The 20,125-nt window shown below is 35.8% G+C and overlaps 1 protein-coding gene across 2 annotated transcripts in view; it reads left to right on the plus strand.

Annotated features, from left to right (window-relative positions):
- The window catches only part of LOC121313641 (cyclic AMP-responsive element-binding protein 5-like), a 117,443-nt gene that overhangs the window by 80,447 nt on the left and 16,871 nt on the right, over positions 1-20,125 (plus strand). For both annotated transcript variants that reach the window (XM_041246379.1, XM_041246380.1), the window contains exons 6-7: positions 4,206-4,332; positions 7,874-7,984. In XM_041246379.1, the coding sequence (XP_041102313.1) occupies positions 4,206-4,332; positions 7,874-7,984 (238 nt within the window). The remainder of the gene's footprint in view (positions 1-4,205; positions 4,333-7,873; positions 7,985-20,125) is intronic.

The following is a 20,125-nucleotide window of genomic DNA, read 5'->3' on the forward strand; positions in this document are numbered from 1 at the left end:
CTAAGCGATACAAATGGCAACATCATAGATGAAGATAAAAAAATATATTTTTCACAAGTTTTTACAAAGGAGGATACAGACAACATGCCCCACATGTCAACCTGTTCCTATCCAGTTTTAAATAACTTTAGCATAATAGAGGCAGAAGTGCTTAAAAATAAACAAATCCCCTGGGTTCCTCCCAATAGTACTCAAAGAAATGAAAGAAGTTATTTACAAACTGCTAACCAAGATCATGCAACAGTTTCTTGAGACAGGGGTTGTACCGACAGACTAGAGAATTCCAAACATAACACTGATTCACAAAAAGGAGACAAAACTGAACCAAGTAACTACAGAACAATAAGCCTGACTTCTATTATATGGAAAATAAGATCCAAAATGGAAAACTGCTTATATGGCAACAGTATCCTGGAAGACGGTCAGCATGCTTTTGACAAAATCCTGCATAAAAGATTAGCTCTCAAACTGAACGCAGTAGAGATTCAAGGAAATGCATGCACTTGGATTAGGGATTGGTTAACATGTAGAAAACAGGAAGTACTGATTTCTAGGAGTGTCACAGGGATTCCTAATCTACATTACTGACTTAGATTCTGGTATAGTAAACAAACTTGTTAAATTTGCAGATGACACAAAAATAGGAGGAGTGGCAAACACTGTTGCATCAGCAGAGGTCATTCAAAATGATCTAAACAAGATTCAGAACTGGGCAGACACATGGCAATTTACATTTAATAGAGAAAAGTGTAAGGTACTGTATGCAGGCAATACAAATGTGAATTATAAATACCATATGGGAGATACTTAAATTGAAGAATGAATCTTTGAAAAAGATATAGGAGTTTATGTTGACTCAGAAATGTCTTCATCTAGACAATGTGGGGAAACTATTAAAAAAGGCCAACAAAATGCTCAGGTATATAGTGAAAAGTATTGAATTTAAATCAAACGAAGTAATGTTAAAACTTTACAATGATTAGTAAGACCTCATTGTGCTAAGTTTTGGTCACCTCGCTACAAAAAGGATATTGCTGCTGTAGAAAGAGTGCAAAGAAAATAATTATTCCAGGTTTAAGAGGCATGTCATATAAAGACAGGCGAAAATAATTGAATCTATTCAGTTTTGAACAAAGAAGACTACACGGCGACCTGATTCAAACATTCAAAATTCTAAAAGGTGTTGACAATTGACCCATGGGACTTTTTCGACCTGAACAAAGAAACAAGGACCAGGGGTCAATTTGGTGGAGGTCCTTAGAAAATGTAGGATTTTTAATTTAGTTTTGCAGAACTACTGTGACGTCAAACAACTTTGCAGAAATGGGGGAAATGAAACTAAATGGGAGAAATGAAACAAAAAGAAAATATAATTTTAAAAGACTTGGTACTCTTTCAGTGAAATTATAGTTCAAAGAATACAAAATACCCTGCTGTTAGAATTTGAAAGTCAGCAAAGTGTTGTATTGTTATAGCTTTGTTTTACTGGAGAATGTGTTGGTGTTTTACTTGAATTCTGTTTTTTTTTTTTTTTTTGATCTACATTGTATATACAGCATGATATACAGTCTTCCTTCTTTCACTTCTGATTCTGAGGCTTTTGCACATGAAAATAAAGGCATTTGTTTAAATATAGCAGTTTAAATGTTACTAAAGTAAGAAAACAAGTAGAGAATAAACATCTCCAGCTTAACAGTGAGTTGATCAGCAGGAATATTTCCAGTACTAACAACAGTTAAGAAATGTGATTTGAATTGCCATGGCAATCACTCATTTAAGTTTAAATAGTAATACTAATGATGTGTTATTTGTTTATTTATTATTACAATAGGATTGGCTCATTCAATTGTCTGTGGCAGATGTGTCCTGTTTCAGAGGCAGCAGCAGAGTAGTATGAAAACAATGTATCAATAAAACAGTAATTAAAACAAACTTATGTTCCAAATGTTCTAATTGGGCATTGAGAGAAATATTGTATTTAGAAAAATTGATGTAAGCTTGCAAGACTAGAGCCTTTATGTTTCAACATTAGGCAGAAACTGAATTATTTAGATTTCAGATAGAAAAAGAATTTGCTTGAGTTTAACTATCATCGTATCCTGAGACGAAAACACCACTCTTTAAATGTGCATATAAATGTGCATGTGGGCATTCTATGAATACGTTGCAACTTCATAATTCATTAATGTGTGTTTCTAGTTTGGTGCAGCTCTCAAAATCTATCTAATTAATCTGGTAAGCTATTCATTAATAAAGTCACATTACAGCGATGACTAATTGCATACTTGTCATGGAGCTCTGAATTACGCCCAGCATTTTGACATTTCTTAACTCAGGCAGGAATTTATCAAGCAAGTTAAGAATTTCATAACAAAAGGGTAGGGGGCTTTCAAGATGTGAGTTATTGCTATTCAGCAAGCAAAACTGCAAGTGAATCCTTTCAGAAATGTCATGCTATTTATGATAAAAGCTTTATTGTTATCGTCACTACTTTTCTAGTAAAGGTGATTATCTAATAACATGCCTGCAACTATTTTTGACCCATCAAACATATATTTATCACAGAAAACCTAGAGGGCATTTTTTTGTGTATGTGGAATAAAAAGTTACACCTGCAATCAGAAGTTCTTTCATACAGTAATGCAATAATAAAATACTTCTATGACCATGTGACAGGAGGAGTCAAAGAAGGGCCTGCAGTGGAATTCTTTGGCCATTCCATTTCCTCTGTATGTTTTGCAAACGACACAATCAGAAATGTTTGTATTTGTGAGAAATTAAATTTCAGCTCTAGTCCCTGTTGAGTAAGGTGAACTTAGAGAGTGGGAGACTGTGTGTCAAGGGTGAGGTCCCAAGTTATTTAGGGAATACAGATTTTAAAAAGGGAGAAAGTCATGGTGGTGTTAAAGATTTGGTTTGTACTTTATCACAATAATATGAGAAACATGATATGGAGAGCTACAAAATAAGGTGTTCCTATGTTGATATGAATGCCTTTTTTTTAAAGTAGGGCAAACCCATGAGCTTAAACACAAAAGAAATGGATGAGTCTTGTAAAATATTTGACCCATGGTGAGAAAATAAGGGATGGTTCTGCACCAGTGACATTAGACATTTTGGTGGCAAACAAGGATACAAATTGAGCTGATGGTTGGCAGGTCTGCTAAGGCCTGCTTGACAAGATGGGCTCTCTTTTATAATGCTGTATACTGACTTTTCAGTGAAATTAGGGGTTATATTTTCAAAGCATTCACTCCAGTCTTCAATTAAGTCTTATTAATTGAAAGAGGTATACACATGTTACAAAGCTAAAACCCAACAGCAATAGTATAATCCAAGTTCTACCAAGCATTCAGAAGGTAGTTGTTTTTCATTTTGTAACATTTACATGAATTATCATCTTTAAATACGACTATGAGGCTTTTTTTTTTCAAAGCATTCCCTTCAGTCTTTAACAATTTTTTGAAAAGAGAAACACATGTTTATCTCAAGTTGTTAATTTCTCATGTAATTAAATTAGTCTTTAAAAAAAATAAGAGTTATAGACTGGAGGAAGCATTTTGAAAATATGCTCCTAAAGATTGAAAAAAAAAAGTTTTTCCTGGTGGCCTATCATTTCCTATGCTACAGGGTTCTCTTCCAGAGTGAGGCTGGTACCATGGGAGTGAGGCTGTAGAACAGGAAGTGGTTAAGTACCAGGAAGCATCTGGTAGACCATGAGAGTTAGGCAGTAGGACAGGAAATGGCATGGTACAGCAGCCGTTTAATTTATACTGTGGTGGTTCAAATAAAAATACCCCACATTTAAGTAAAAGTTAAGAACAAAGGGATATTCAGCACAAGGAGAGGGGCTTGGCTAGTTTTACTATTGTTAGAGGTTAGAACATGCATTTCAAAGTCTTGGTTATCATCGTTCATGTAACCCCACCCCATTCATTAGTCCTACTTTTGTAAATGCTTTTGTGATATTGACATTTCTCTGTGGCATAAATATATTCAGTATCTTTGAAAACAGAAGAAAAGAATGGTCCAGTACAGGAGCTGATGTCAGTGTCAGATTCATAGTTTGTGCAGGAACTGATGTCAGTAAATATATGTGCTTTTTATTTCCTGGGTTTAAAACCATCTTCATGCTGCTTCTTGTAAGACTGTGTGAGAAGTTAAGAAGCATTCTGTAAATGTACAATACATATGTTTTTCTCAAGGCCCGTTCCTGGTTCGCTGTCTTCATTGTTGCACCTTCGGAACAGACAAAGACAACCTCTGCCTGCCTCTATGCCTGGCCCCCTCCCGGACCCTACCATGCCTGGATCTTCTGCAGTACTAATGCCTGTGAGTACCCTCTTTACCCAGATACATTATTCAGACAGAACTTTAAAAATGTTTTGTGGTTCATTTACAAATGAAAAGGAGTGTTTAAGTACGCAAGTTAGGTTAGTGGTTAGCTTCAAACTGAGTTCTCATGGCTGACAGACAAATTATCTGACAGATTCTACTTCAACTTCAGCTGGGAAAGTTCTTACAGAAGTCATCCCAGATCAAGAGCAGGCAGTATTATACTATTCTGGAACAGAAAAAAAAAATGTTTTGGTGCAAATTAAAAGGTGTTTGTAATTAGACGGATGTTTGATTTTAACATTAGAAAACAAAAAAGAATAAAATACACTTTCAACTTTTGTATCTACATTGTATCAAAGTATATATATATACACATACATACAGACAGCACTCGGATATAGTCACGTTTTACCATCCTTATATAAGGAGCAAATCAATTCCCATTCTATATACATGTATATATAATGTAGCAAATTAATGCACTTACCCATCACACGCGTTTTCTGACTCTTTCATCAGTTTTCTGATACAAAGCCCAACTCTTCTCTTCAATGTTACAATTTATTTGATTATCTGTTACAGACAAAATAAATAGACAAACAAAATGGACTAAACAAAACACGGTGCGATTCTTTTACTTTACGTTATTATTAGTGTTATTCTCTTTACCTCCACCTCTAATCCCGTTCTCCACTCACCGAACACACAACCCTGAGTGGGTGAAAACATGCTGCTTTTATGCAGCTGTACCGTGACTCGACTGCTACTTAATCATTCAATTGGAGTCTCGGTATAACTGCACGTGAATTAATAAAGTGCAATTCCCCGTGCTCGCATATTACATTTTACTTGCACGTGAAGTGCTGTGCAATCCTCGTGCCTAAATGCAAATATAACTTTTAAACACTTGTGTTACACAGACCCGTTTATATCCCATGTACCAATGACTATACACCAACATTTAACAAACCACACGCAACATATAACAGAAAATACACACAGGGGCGGGCACTTTGTCTCACACACACACACACACACACACACACACACACACATATATAAATATATATATATATAAATAACCTCCTAAACCATCATAATAAAGTTCAAGGTTTGTCATCTTTCATTTTAACACCTGAAGCTCTGTTATGATATTTTTAACAATTTTGAAGTTCAGATGCAGATGTGTTAACAGTTAACACTCCATCAAGCAAAAAGGGATGCTGAAATTAAAGAAGTGATCTGAAATTATTATACATGCAGACGTATTGCACTGCAAAGCAGAAAGTGCATGTCATTTTAAATGTTGTACCATTGAAGGGGCACTGATCTGAAACTGGTTTGGAATAATTCAAGTCTGGTACTATGTTCAGGAACCATTTCTATAAGATGCCTTGGCATGTACAAAGTGTTGAAGATCTATGAGTAGGGTTTTAAAACAAATATAACTTAAGCTAAATAATTCCGTTTTTAATTTGTTTAAAAATACAATTTGAAGCAAATGCTGATAGTGTGGATAATAAACATGTTTAATGTTGACTAATTTGGCTGTTATTCTTGTTCAGAGATTGACAGGTCAGAAATAAACTCCAGGTTTAGTCATTATTTTCATACCAAATGCACTTAGCGCAATTAAGTAATGTGCGCTGTTTATGCTAGGGCTAGGCTGACAGTGCCTTCGCACACTGAATATGCACTTTACTGCAGCTCTCAGAGCAGACAGGGTAATCCATGTCACAGAGTTAAGGACCATTTAAAAAACACATTCTAACAAGGAGAGCGAAAATGAATGTCAGCAATGCTGGACTGCAATAATAATAATTTAAATCTGAGAATTGCTCTAGTCATTTATTGAGAAGCTAAGCATTAATGACTATTAATAAATTACACCAGAAATATTCCATTACTCTCTAGTTTCCTGCGTTAGTTTCTTTATGACTGCAACAAGTAGTTACTCAGAGTTTCTGTTTGCAAAATCCAGTTTATTTATTTGAAGTGACTTCATTTTTCAACTTTCAAAAATCGTACATACAAATATATATTATATATATATATATATATATATATATATATATATATATATATATATATATATATAATATTGTCACTATAATAATTCTTTGTTGAACTCACAATTGTTCCAGTTCACAAGCGAAGCCCACCAAGACAGGTCGCACTCTCAAAAATTGGGACAAGACCACTGTGAATTTATATTTAAAAAGATTCTTATACGTTTATTTCATTAAAAGCAAACAAACAAAAATTCACCAGCAAACAAGCGTTTCGACAACGTGTCATCGTGAGGTTCGCATTGATTTTACACAAGGAACAGCTCAGTATGTTTATTTTGAAGTCTAGACTGTTTATAGCACAGAGCTGCTTACAGTTAATTGAAGTTGGGTGTAATTAGGTAAAGGACTGAGTTAACACTTTACACATTTCTGCATCTGCACTTTTATAAAGCCAAGTTAACAGGGCTCTATTCATTACCACCAGGTACATTAACTCTTTTACAGCCACATAGTATTTATGTCTGTGTATCTCTGCCTTTACATGTATAATGTCATGTTAGCACTTTGTGAATCACATGTAAAGTGTTTGTCATGATCATTTACAATACTTTCTGAAATACTAAGCAGAGCTAACTTACATCATAAGTTCTGTAAGAGTCTGAATAGCAGTCAGTATGGATTAATTTAAACAACCCATTAAATCATTTGGGAAGCAATATTATCTTACAGCATGACAAATAAGCTGCAGTTTCAGTTCAGTATATGTTGTAGCATGTTAAACTGCAGTCAACATCAGTTCGTTATTGTTTGCACCATTCATGGATTTCTATTTCTGTATGTGTGGCCACACAATAAGTGTGTAGTACTCACTATTACTGTAGCAGCAACTACACTGCTTTATGTAGAGTGGTGTCTCACACTGGGATTGTCATTGACAAACCCAGCACTGCATTTTGTCCAGTAAGGGAGCCAGATGGATGAAGATATTGTATACAATACAGTATCTCTGTGAAGCCTAGGAAAGATATGATTAATAGAACATAAGCTGAATTAAAAAAGGGTAAATAAAGCTGTATTATTAATTATTATAGTTTAGTTTAGTATGTCTTGTCAGTTCACTAGACCCTCACTTAACAGTAATACTGTTTATAGATACCGCACGCATGGTGTGTGAACTGAGTGCAGTGCAACTTAGTCTATACCAGAACACATACTGCTATTAAGTGCTGGGCAATAGTGCTGTGTTTTTGCTTTTGTGGATCAAGTCTGCTGGAGCCACCAACCTCATTTCATTTGTGACCTGAGCTGAGAAGGACTCTGAGGTAAAAATGAATGAATGGCCAGAGAATTAGCTTTCTAATCCACATAGCTTGCTGTTGCATACACAGGAATGGATTTTAAAAACATAATCAAACACCATCCAAATGTGATTCTGTTTTATTTTCCTGTAGGTTGGAACAAGGAGAAAGGGTGCACCTATCAGTGGCGTGAACAAATAATAAGCTGTTTCTCTTGTTTTTCAGATGGAAAGGCAAATGTCTATGGGCTCCAATATGATGGGAATGCAGGGCCCAAACCTCAGTAACTCCTGTGCTTCACCCCAAGTCCCCACAATGCATTCAGAGGCGAAACTGGTAAGGAATGGCAGGCCTGTGTTATGGGTTTTACCTAAATCCCTACCAGATTGGATCTCTGTAGTTGTCTATATTTCATCATTAAAAAAGGAGACAACTTGAAAAAAGCTTTAAGTCTCAAATACTTATACCAGTCTTATATAGCCTTTTCACACTTGCACAACAAGCTGAGCCGAGCTGAGCTGGGCCCTCACGGTACGGCTAGTTTCACACTTGCACAACCAAGCTGAGCCGAGCTGGGCCCTCACAGTACGGCTAGTTTCACACTTGCACAACTGACCTGAGCCGAGCTGGGCCCTCACGGTATGGCTAGTTTCACACTTGCACAACCGAGCTGAACTGAGCCGAGCTGGGCCCTCACGGTACGGCTAGTTTCACACTTGCACAGCTGAGCTGAGCTGAGCCGAGCCACGCCCTCACAGTACAGCTAGTTTCACACTTGCACAACGAGCTGAGCCGAGCTGAGCTGGGCCCTCACGGTACAGCTAGTTTCACACTTGCACAACCAGCTGAGCCGAGCTGAGCTGGGCCCTCACGGTACGACTAGTTTCACACTTGCACAACCGAGCTGAGCCGAGCCAAGCTGGGCCCTCACAATACAGCTAGTTTCACATTTGTTATTTTCTCGAGCTGAGCCAGAACCGTGAAACTCTGGCCTCGTAAGATATTTGGTACTGGCTCTGTGCTGAGCAAGGCTGGGGGCGGGGTTAACTCTAACTGTCCGAAACAATAAAGTCTACCAAAAGATTTCACAGGAATTGAGAAATACAGGACTAAACCACAGCGTGAAACAGTGTTGAGAAAAAAATAAAAAAAATAAAACAGGACTAAAAAAAAACTAAAGATCATAACAATAAAAGTGGGTCAGACCGCAAAAAAAAAAAAAAATACTGTGATTTAATGGACGCAGTTCTTGGATATGTTGTATTCGGTGACTTGTCTTCTGGAATCGATGTGCAGTCCCATGAGGAATGAAGCTGAGTTTACATACTACAGCATTCTTTAAGCATTGCCACTTTTTAATTTTTTTTTTAATTTTAATTTTTTTTATAAACTATTTCTCCTTTAAATTGTTTAACGCTGACAGGTATCATTGTTTAGGAAAAAAATATTTAAAAAAATGAAAAAAAAAGTTGTGTGTGTGTATATATATGTATATATAGTGCCTATAGAAAGTCTACAGCCCCTTGAACTTTTTTCACATTTTGTTGTGTCAGTGCCTGAGAGTTTCATGCATTTAAATGAGGATTTTTCCCCCACTTATCTATATCCCATACTCCACACTGTTAAAGGGGAAAAAAGTTTTTATTGAGAAAAAAATTGTATATTAAAAATGCAAAACTGAAAGATCATAGTTGGATAAGTCTCCACCCACCTGAGTTAATTGTTAGTGGAAGCACCTTTGGCAGCAATTACAGCTGTGAATCTGTTGGAATAGGTCTCTACCAACTTTGCGCACCTAGATTTGGCAATATTTGACAATTCTTCTTTACAAAACTTTTCAAGCTCTGTCAAGTCTCTTGGGGAGTGTTGATGTACAACAATCTTCAGGTCATGCCACAAAGTTTCAATTTAGGTCGGGGCTCTGACTGGGCCATTCAAGGACATTTACCTTTTTGTTTCTTTGCCACTCCAGTGTAGCTTTGGCTGTTTGCTTTGGGTCGTTGTCTTGCTGAAAGGTGAACTTCCGTCCCAATTTCAGCTTTCTTGCAGAGAGCAGCAGGATTTCCTCAAGGACTTTTCAGTACTTTGCTCCATTCATTTTTCCTTCTATCCTGTCAAGAGCCCCAGTTCTTGCCGATGAGAAACATCCCCATAACATGATGCTGCCACCACCATGCTTCACAGTAGGGATGGTGTTCTTTGGGTGATGCGCAGTGTTGGTTTTGCGCCAAACATAACACTTTGCATTTATTCAAAAAGTTCAATATTAGTTTCATCAGACCACAAAACTTTTTGCCACATGGCTACAGAATCTCCTGAGTGATTTTTTGCATACTTCAAATGGGATTCAAGGTGGGCTTTCTTGAGTAATGGCTTCCTTCTTGCCACCCTACCATACAGGCCAGATTTGTGGAGTGATTGGAGTGATTTGTGGAGTGATTGTTGTCACGTGCATACTTTGACCAGTCTTGACCATAAAAGCCTGTAGCTGTTGCAAAGTTGGCATTGATAGCCTCTCTGATCAGTCTCCTTGCTCGTCATCTAGTTTGGTGGGACGGTCTGATCTAGGCAGGGTCTTGGTGGTGCCATACACCTTCCACTTCTTAATAATCGTCTTTGACCATTCTTCAAGGGATATTCAAGGTCTTTGATATTTTTTTATACCCATCGCCTGATCTGTGCCTCTCAGCAACTTTGTCCCGGAGTTTTGAAAGCACCTTGGTGCTCAAGGTTGAGTCTTTGCTTTGAAATGCACTACCCAGCAGAGGGAAACTACAGGAACTGCTGAATTTATCCTAAAATCATGTGAATCACTACAGTTTGACACAGGTGGAGGCCACTTAACTTGGTGTGTGATTTTGAAGGCGATTGGTTACACCTGAGCCAATTTAGGATTGCTATTACAAGGGGGGTGGACAAGGGGGGGGGTATCCAACCAAGGTATTTTAGTTTTTATTTTTAATTAATTTTCTACAGATTTCTAGAATATTTTTTTCACTTGGATGTTGTGGGGTAGGATGTGTAGATAATATTTTTTTTTTTTTTTTTAATGCATTTTAATTTCAGGCTATAAGGCACAAAAGGTGAATGGGGGGTGTAGACTTTCTATAGGCACTATATATATATATATATATATATATATATATATATATATATATATATATATATATATATATATATATATATTATACAAAAGAAAATATTTTATTACATTTTTTAACTATTAAAAAAAAAGGTTTTAATTGTTCATTTTGCTTTGAAAGAGAAGAGACTTGTGGTGCGTTTATCTGGTTTCTCCCAAAGAAAACGGTACTCTCTCTGGCATTTATTTGTTGATGTTTGTTTGATAGGCCCGCTGTGGAATATACGGAAAGGAGGCATCTTTGGAAAAGACAGATTGACAACTTCATGAAATTAATTAGTCCTGAAATCCGTGTTTTGTAGACAATGTTGTCTTCTGCCAATTTTAGATGTTGAGCATGCAAGTTCTTCGTTTATGTTTTAGCAGGTTTTTTTTAGTTTTCTCTGAGGATTGTTTTGATTTAATCACAGTTATTTTCTTGTAGCGAGTTTGAACCTGTCCCCTATGGTCAGAAAGAAAGCTCAGTCACTCTGAGAAGAGCATACTGTGAGTCTGGGAGGCACGGTGCTACAAGGTGCTTGAGGAAAAATAACAATAGCAACTCTGTTTGGTCCTTTTGGTCTCTTTCCTTTTGTTTTTTTGCAGCTTAATTTGTAAGAAAGTGTGAAAATGAAACAAAGCAAATGAAAATAAACCACAAAAACAAGAAGAAAACTTGCAAAGACATGTTGTGCTTCCCAATGCTTTACTAAGCAGTAGCAGGGCCTTTACTGTAACTATCTAAATGGTGGAGGATCGAAATAGCACTGCCGTTTAAATTTATAAATGGACTTTCTGAAAACCAACATCTCTAACAGTGTGCCTCTTCGGGTATTTTGTTTCTTAAAAAGTACATACAATTTAATTGAATAATTTAACCACGGCAGTGCTTTTGTGGTGCTTTATTCACTTTCACTCAGGATTATATATCATAGAAAGGACCATGTTCAATGTAATAACATGTTCTTCCAGTGGCTCAAAGGCACTGGGATATAATGGATGGATCTAAGTGTTGACAGATATCAATAAGACTGTCATTGAATTCAGTAAAGTAGGACCTTCAGCAGCTGCTTGCTTATTTTTACAGGCAGGAATACACTAAAGCCACTCTCATGCATGGTAGCTGTTCCAGTTTAATACAGGCAGTTATACACTAAAGCCGCTCTCATGCATGGTCAGCTGTTCCAGTTTAATACAGGCAGTTATACACTAAAGCCACTCTCATGCAAGGTCAGCTGTTCCAGTTTAATACAGGCAGTTATACACTAAAGCCACTCTCATGCATGGTCAGCTGTTCCAGTTTAATACAGGCAGTTATACACTAAAGCCACTCTCATGCATGGTCAGCTGTTCCAGTTTAATACAGGCAGTTATACACTAAAGCCACTCTCATGCATGGTCAGCTGTTCCAGTTTAATACAGGCAGTTATACACTAAAGCCACTCTCATGCATGGTCAGCTGTTCCAGTTTAATACAGGCAGTTATACACTAAAGCCACTCTCATGCATGGTCAGCTGTTCCAGTTTAATACAGGCAGTTATACACTAAAGCCACTCTCATGCAAGGTCAGCTGTTCCAGTTTAATACAGGCAGTTATACACTAAAGCCACTCTCATGCATGGTCAGCTGTTCCAGTTTAATACAGGCAGTTATACACTAAAGCCACTCTCATGCATGGTAGCTGTTCCAGTTTAATACAGGCAGTTATACACTAAAGCCACTCTCATGCAAGGTCAGCTGTTCCAGTTTAATACAGGCAGTTATACACTAAAGCCACTCTCATGCAGGTTGTTCCAGTTTAATACAGGCAGTTATACACTAAAGCCACTCTCATGCAAGGTCAGCTGTTCCAGTTTAATACAGGCAGTTATACACTAAAGCCACTCTCATGCATGGTCAGCTGTTCCAGTTTAATACAGGCAGTTATACACTAAAGCCACTCTCATGCATGGTCAGCTGTTCCAGTTTAATACAGGCAGTTATACACTAAAGCCACTCTCATGCATGGTTTGTTCCAGTTTAATACAGGCAGTTATACACTAAAGCCACTCTGATGCAAGGTCAGCTGTTCCAGTTTAATACAGGCAGTTATACACTAAAGCCACTCTCATGCATGGTCCTGTTCCAGTTTAATACAGGCAGTTATACACTAAAGCCACTCTCATGCATGGTAGCTGTTCCAGTTTAATACAGGCAGTTATACACTAAAGCCACTCTCATGCATGGTCAGCTGTTCCAGTTTAATACAGGCAGTTATACACTAAAGCCACTCTCATGCATGGTCAGCTGTTCCAGTTTAATACAGGCAGTTATACACTAAAGCCACTCTCATGCATGGTCAGTTTAATACAGGCAGTTATACACTAAAGCCACTCTCATGCAAGGTCAGCTGTTCCAGTTTAATACAGGCAGTTATACACTAAAGCCACTCTCATGCATGGTCAGCTGTTCCAGTTTAATACAGGCAGTTATACACTAAAGCCACTCTCATGCATGGTCAGCTGTTCCAGTTTAATACAGGCAGTTATACACTAAAGCCACTCTCATGCATGGTCAGCTGTTCCAGTTTAATACAGGCAGTTATACACTAAAGCCACTCTCATGCATGGTCAGCTGTTCCAGTTTAATACAGGCAGTTATACACTAAAGCCACTCTCATGCATGGTTAGCTGTTCCAGTTTAATACAGGCAGTTATACACTAAAGCCACTCTCATGCATGGTAGCTGTTCCAGTTTAATACAGGCAGTTATACACTAAAGCCGCTCTCATGCATGGTAGCTGTTCCAGTTTAATACAGGCAGTTATACACTAAAGCCACTCTCATGCATGGTCAGCTGTTCCAGTTTAATACAGGCAGTTATACACTAAAGCCACTCTCATGCATGGTAGCTGTTCCAGTTTAATACAGGCAGTTATACACTAAAGCCACTCTCATGCATGGTCAGCTGTTCCAGTTTAATACAGGCAGTTATACACTAAAGCCACTCTCATGCATGGTCAGCTGTTCCAGTTTAATACAGGCAGTTATACACTAAAGCCGCTCTCATGCATGGTAGCTGTTCCAGTTTAATACAGGCAGTTATACACTAAAGCCGCTCTCATGCATGGTCAGCTGTTCCAGTTTAATACAGGCAGTTTAGGCTGTATTAGTGCCAATGGTCAATCTTGAAAACACATTTTCAGTATGGTCTTGCTACAACAGGACCCGGTGTTGCTTTTTTATGAAGTGCTTTTGGTGTCAATGGGGCCTCTAGTTTTATTGTATTAACTGGTTGTTGGACACAAAGGTCTGTAGAAAACTATAGATGGCAGTTGTGCAGTATTTTTTTCATTAGTAGAGATGACTGGGTGTACAGTGTATGTTAAAATAAAGTATTTGTTTAAACTCATTTGCTAATAAAGTAAGATGTATTTTTAACACTGTACAGCACTTGGCCAGTTTGTTAATATCAACAGACTGCTTGAAAGTGAGCTTTGGATTTGCTAAGGCTGTCATTGTGTGTTTTGTTTTTGACACTCGTGGAGACAGTTTTTTGTGTACAACAAGTGTTAAATTGTATACAAAAGTTATGTTTTTTTTAAGCTTAATTTACTGTATGCAGTATATAGGGTTTGTTTGTGCTTTGTTACCTGATTTCAGATATTTTTGTATTTATAAAGGATTTAGAAAAAAATGGTAATTACTATAATGGTATTACTGTGGTAAAACCAGATGGAGCTTATTGTCAGCGGTTACAGTATTCCTGTAAAGTTGTCTCTGGAACTTATAAAGAAACCATGTCACATATACAGTGAAACTGACACTTAAAGTGGGTGCCTGAGTTTAAGATAACATTTGATGTCTTTGTGATATACCATGTGCATGTCCAAAAAAAAACCCCCAAAAAACTTTTTGTAAAAATAAACCCATAATGTAACAGAAACCCTTTCCTGTCTTTAATATATACTGTACAGAGAAGGTTTACGTGTCGTGGGTAATACTATTCAAAATCTGGAAATGTTTTCTTTTTCTAGTTGTGTACCTCCATGTATTTAGATCGGTTGATCTGGAAGACTTTGTAAAGTTTGATTTCCAGTGGGGCCTGGCGAAACAAGAGGCCCTAGCAACTGATAACATTGCAGGAATAAAGAAATACATACTTACATAAATAATATGCCATGCATAACCAAAAAGTAAAAGGTATTTTTCCTGTAGCGCATATATCTGTAGACACAGAAACCTTATGTTTTTGTTCATTATTTCATTATTTATCTGTTCAACACCTGTTATTTAAGCATCTAGACAAGGGTAAAACTGGCATGAGTGTATATTGTTTTAATACTTATACAGTATAGGGAAGTACATTAGGTTTATTTCTTCTGCATTTAAACATGTGTGCTGTGTTTTGTATTTGTTATATCAGTATGTCGTTAATCTGAAATGGAATTCCCACAAAAATAATAGATATTTTTGTTGACACTGTTTTAGGGTTAATTTTTATTAGTTGTGAAATCTTAAACTAGGTTTTATTTTGCTTTCTGAATGTATTTAAAAATACTGTGTATATACAGTAATATTTAAATTTCATATATACACGTTATATTAATTGCTGTAATAGTTATATGCCTGAAAAGCTTCTTCTTGATATTAACAAGTTGTTTGTTTTCTTTTTTTTTGTTGTTTTTTAAGATCGAGGTCATAGTTGGAAAATATATATATATATATATATATATATATATATATATATATATATATATATATATATATATAATTTTAAACTTGCCATAACTATGTATAATTACAGAGCAGCAGACTGGCAAACAACATGAAAACCAAGAACCACTAGAACACCGTTCATCTTTAATTTGTGTTTTAATTGGATTTAAAGACATACAACAACTGGATTATACCGTTTCAATCGTGTGTGTGGTTATTTTAGCATTTACATGTAGGCTACAATTAAAAATAAACTGAAAAATAGTGATGTTTTCTTTTCTTTTTTTTTTTTTTTTTTTTTTACAGTAGTTTAGTGTACTTTAAAATGTTGCTGACACCAAAATCCACATTCCTGAAAGGTAGATATATTTTTCAGAAGGTAAAGTTACCTTCATGTATATACTCTTTTTAAATAAAATACAGATGTAACATGCAAATAAGAGAACTTAAATAATATATATTTTTTAAAATAAACATGAAATTATGTGGGGGGGGGGCTATTGAAGTTGAGCGACCATGCTAGTGTTTTAAACTATGATTAATATTTGTATTTTTGGGGGGTTCGGTAGAAAAATGTATATTTACACCACACATATCTTCTAGGGCCACAGCAATTATTAAGTTATTTAAGTTCTCTTATTTGCATGTTGATACTATATTTTATTTAAAAAGAGCATATACATGAAAAAGAAATCAACCCTTTGATAATGTGGATATTGGTGTCAGCAATATTTTAAAATACACACAAAAAAAAAGAAAATTAATATCAAGAAGAGGCTGTTCAGGCATGTAACTATTACTGAGGTCAATATGAGATGTATACAAAGAATGTCAAATTGAAATATTACTGTATATCCAGAAAGCAGAATAAAAACCTTACTTATCACCTTAATATAACTTATACCAAAATGGCAATGGGTAATCATAATACATGATTTACAATTCTATAAAGCATTAGTAATAGTAACTGGAAACTGGTTTTGATATATAGTAGAATAGCAACAAGAAAACTTTAAAAATGGTTACATTTCTCGTAGCTACTACCATGTGCTGGTTCTGTCGAGTCCCTAACTGGCTGTTGTGTCAGAGCAAAAGGTTTGCTCCATTAAAAAGAATAAGCCTACGTAATTCACTGCTTGTTTTATCTCAGGCAGCATTGTATTATGTACAGAATGCACTGTTGATTGATACACAAAGACATACATAATGTTTCCTTAAAAAGACATTCTTACATGACATTTTTAAAAGATCTAATCTGAGTGAAAAGAAAATCTGACATGCTGTTGTCTAAATTAATGTAATGGTTAATGGCGCAAGAAAAAAAAGCATTCCAGGGGGCATTTAAACGATCTCTCTGTTCGTTCTAATAAGATTGATTGTCTTTGTGGTCTCTCTACTCCCTTCTTTTGTTTCTATGGTAACAGTAAAGGGGAAACACAATAATAATTTGACTTGCATTATCTATCACTTGGCCTTAGGCCAACTTATAAAGTTTGTTTTCTTCCATATAATAAAATCTTTCTGTCATGCTAAAGTGTGTGCATGGATAACTTGCAGCCTGTTTCTGCTTTTCTTTAAAATGTTTTTGTTCTTGGCGGAAAGCAGCAATCAGATGTATGTAATTGCTGTGTTAGTAAGCCATTGGTCCTGTGTTTCATATACAGTCACTCTCTGTTGCTTTCAGCAGAGGGTAAAAAAAACAACAACTATTTGTTCATCCAAAAAAATAAATAAATAACGCAACAGTACATTTAATAATTATAAGTCTTGATCATAGGGTCAGTTCCTTGCAACTAAGTTAATGATCAGTTTGAGTGTCAAGTGCCACTGACTTCTCTATCCAGGCATTAAGTGGCACAGTAATTACTTAAATAATGGACAGTTGTCTGGTTTTCAGTAACCACTTAATGACCATCTACAGTTCTTATAGATCTTAACGTTTTATCAGTGATTAACTCTTTGATAGAAGACCTACCTTGGTTGTCTTACTGCGTAAAATGAGGTCTTCTAAAATGAACAATTATCCCATCCTGTGAAGGTGTGCAGTAAAATACTGTTGGAGTATAAGGAACATTTTTGACCTGTTTTAAGATTCACTTACAGTACTGTACTATAAAATATTGTGTTAGTGCAATACAGTAAAACATTTTTTAAAGAACCTAAAAAAGAGAGTGTTCTGGACAGCTACCGGAGATTTAAAAAACAGAGCTTTCCAGATGACATAGGTGTCTTGCTCAGATGAAAGAATGTATAAGAACAAATAGTGTGGATTGTTTTTAGGTTATTTAATAAAGAAAAGACTAAATACATTTCAATATAATTGATTTAGTTTATGTTATCCATAATCAGTATGGGTCCAGTTTCAAAACAAGCTTGCGTAATGGAAAGCAAGATTTCGATATCAGAGCCAATTGAACGTCAGTAAATAAAGTCCCATTATCATATTACTGCTTCATGATGAGTTCCATGTGGGCTTTCCACACTGGTGTATGACATTTCTTTAATTACATTACTTAAAGATGTGTATATTCTGGACAGGCTAAATCCGTGTTACTAAATCATTTTATATATTAAATATGTAGAAATGTTTTTCCTTTTTTTTTTTTAGTAACAGAACAAAAAAAGTTAAGGTTTTCTTTTTCTTGCATCATTACTAAATGCATTTACTTCTCTATTGCTTAGTTAGTCATTAATTCATTTACATTAAGTTTACATGCAGTTTAAGTGCAAAAGGTAGAATGTGTATTCCTGTGTAAAGCGCTGCTTTTATTGCTGGAGCAGACTTAATCATTATTTTCTTATTGCAGAGATGTGTGGATCACTGATATTTCTAATGCGCATGAATTGATTATGTGGATCAGTAGAGAGTTACAGCTGGAGGAGTAAGTGCTGTCTCTGGTGGTGCCCGAGTAAATATTTAATGAGGTAATAAGTATTTCAGTGCCTTTTCCTAATGAACCTTTTCAGTAATGAAAACTCTCAAGGGAAAAGGGTTATTGCTTCAAGTACTGTAGTTGTCCAAAAGTAAAATATATTAATAAATAAATAAATACAAATAAAAAATGTGTGGTGAAAACAAAGGCAACAATAAAACAATTATTGTGAACTACTAACACAAATACAGGCACTTAAATCTGTTTTTTTTTTTTTTTTTTTTTTTTTTTTTTTACAAACATCAAAAATGAAAACATGTTGATCGGTATATCTTCGCATTAATATGTTAGTGGTAGGAATTTTCCAAACACATGATAATGTGCAAGTACATACATTGTTCAAGACTAAATCACACCTTATGTTAAGTGAAGAATTATGGATATGAAAACAACATTCACTGAATTATTTTTTAATTAAAGTTTAGTGTTGCCCATTACTGGTGTTTTAAAAAGTTCAGGGCTTTACTGTTTCGCTCCTGAAGTATAGATACATTTCATTATAGTAGCAGATTCCATTTCTTCAGTTGCTCTGTATTTTTTTTAGCAGTGGAATTTGATGACAGCGTGATATCAGTTGTTTTGCTGAAGTTTTAAGAGCCACAGTGGCGGGTAAAACAAATTATTTGCTAGAAGCATGTGGGCAAAGACAAATGTGTGCCAAGTCATAGCAAGAAACGAAGCATTACATCACAAAGGAAATCCCCGTTTTACATTCTTTCATGAAACTATCTGCATATTGTGTCCAGTTACACAAGGATGTCAGGTACTGCAGCTGCCAACTACCATATGATCTCAAATACAGAATGTAGATCTGTTTAGAGTTTAAATGATGTAAGATACGGGAAAAGTATGGAAAATTGCAATTGTTTTAGATTTAGAAATGTAATCTTATATTTGGGTTAACTGCTTTTTTGGGGGGGTCCTATCCCCCCACAAGGCATTTCTTAGAGTGCTGATAAAAGAACAGTTTAAAATGTGTAGTCAGCTATCCTCTCAGGACTAGAAAGACAATCTATCTTTTTTATCAAGTTAATGAAATTTGAATTACGCTGAGACTGAAAACTAGATGTATACAATTTCAAAGGCTTTTATATTGAAGAGCATTTGAAATGTAAGCTGGAGTTTTAAAGCATGTGTTTTCTGTGGTGTGTAGAGGACTGCATTGTTCTACTGGTATATGTGACTGAGTATTGCCCTTTCTAACTTTAACCGATTTCTGAATTTGTTCCATGTTATCAGTAGAATTCTGTATTGTTTACGTTGTTACTAACGACAGTACATCTGTCACTAAGGATTGTAGTTGTGCTGAGTTTTAAATGAGATAAACAATATTACATGTTTCTGAACTGAAATTCAATTGGCTGATAGGTTGGCACAAGTTGAAGATATGACTTAATTCTTGGCACTGCATAAATGTACTCCTTCTCTCTTAAGACAACAAGCAAGGGGATTCTTAAAGAAATAGCAGGCATTTGGGAGTGATAATAACAAGAAAGGCAAACAGGCAATGATATTTAACACCCCCAAGCAAATCTAATGCATCTAATGTACTGGTTGCAGTCTGAAAGCAGGCCACTGGAAGTTTAAAGAGAAACTGTAGACGTCAAAAAAAAAAAAAAACTGTGAGCAGGTCTTCAATTTTATAGCAATTGCTGTTAAATAGCTCAATAATTTCAGCTATTTTTTATCAACAAGATGAAATGTGTAACTCTCATTTAATGAAAC

This window comes from Polyodon spathula, chromosome 3, assembly GCF_017654505.1.
Source record: "Polyodon spathula isolate WHYD16114869_AA chromosome 3, ASM1765450v1, whole genome shotgun sequence".
Lineage (NCBI taxonomy): Eukaryota > Metazoa > Chordata > Actinopteri > Acipenseriformes > Polyodontidae > Polyodon > Polyodon spathula.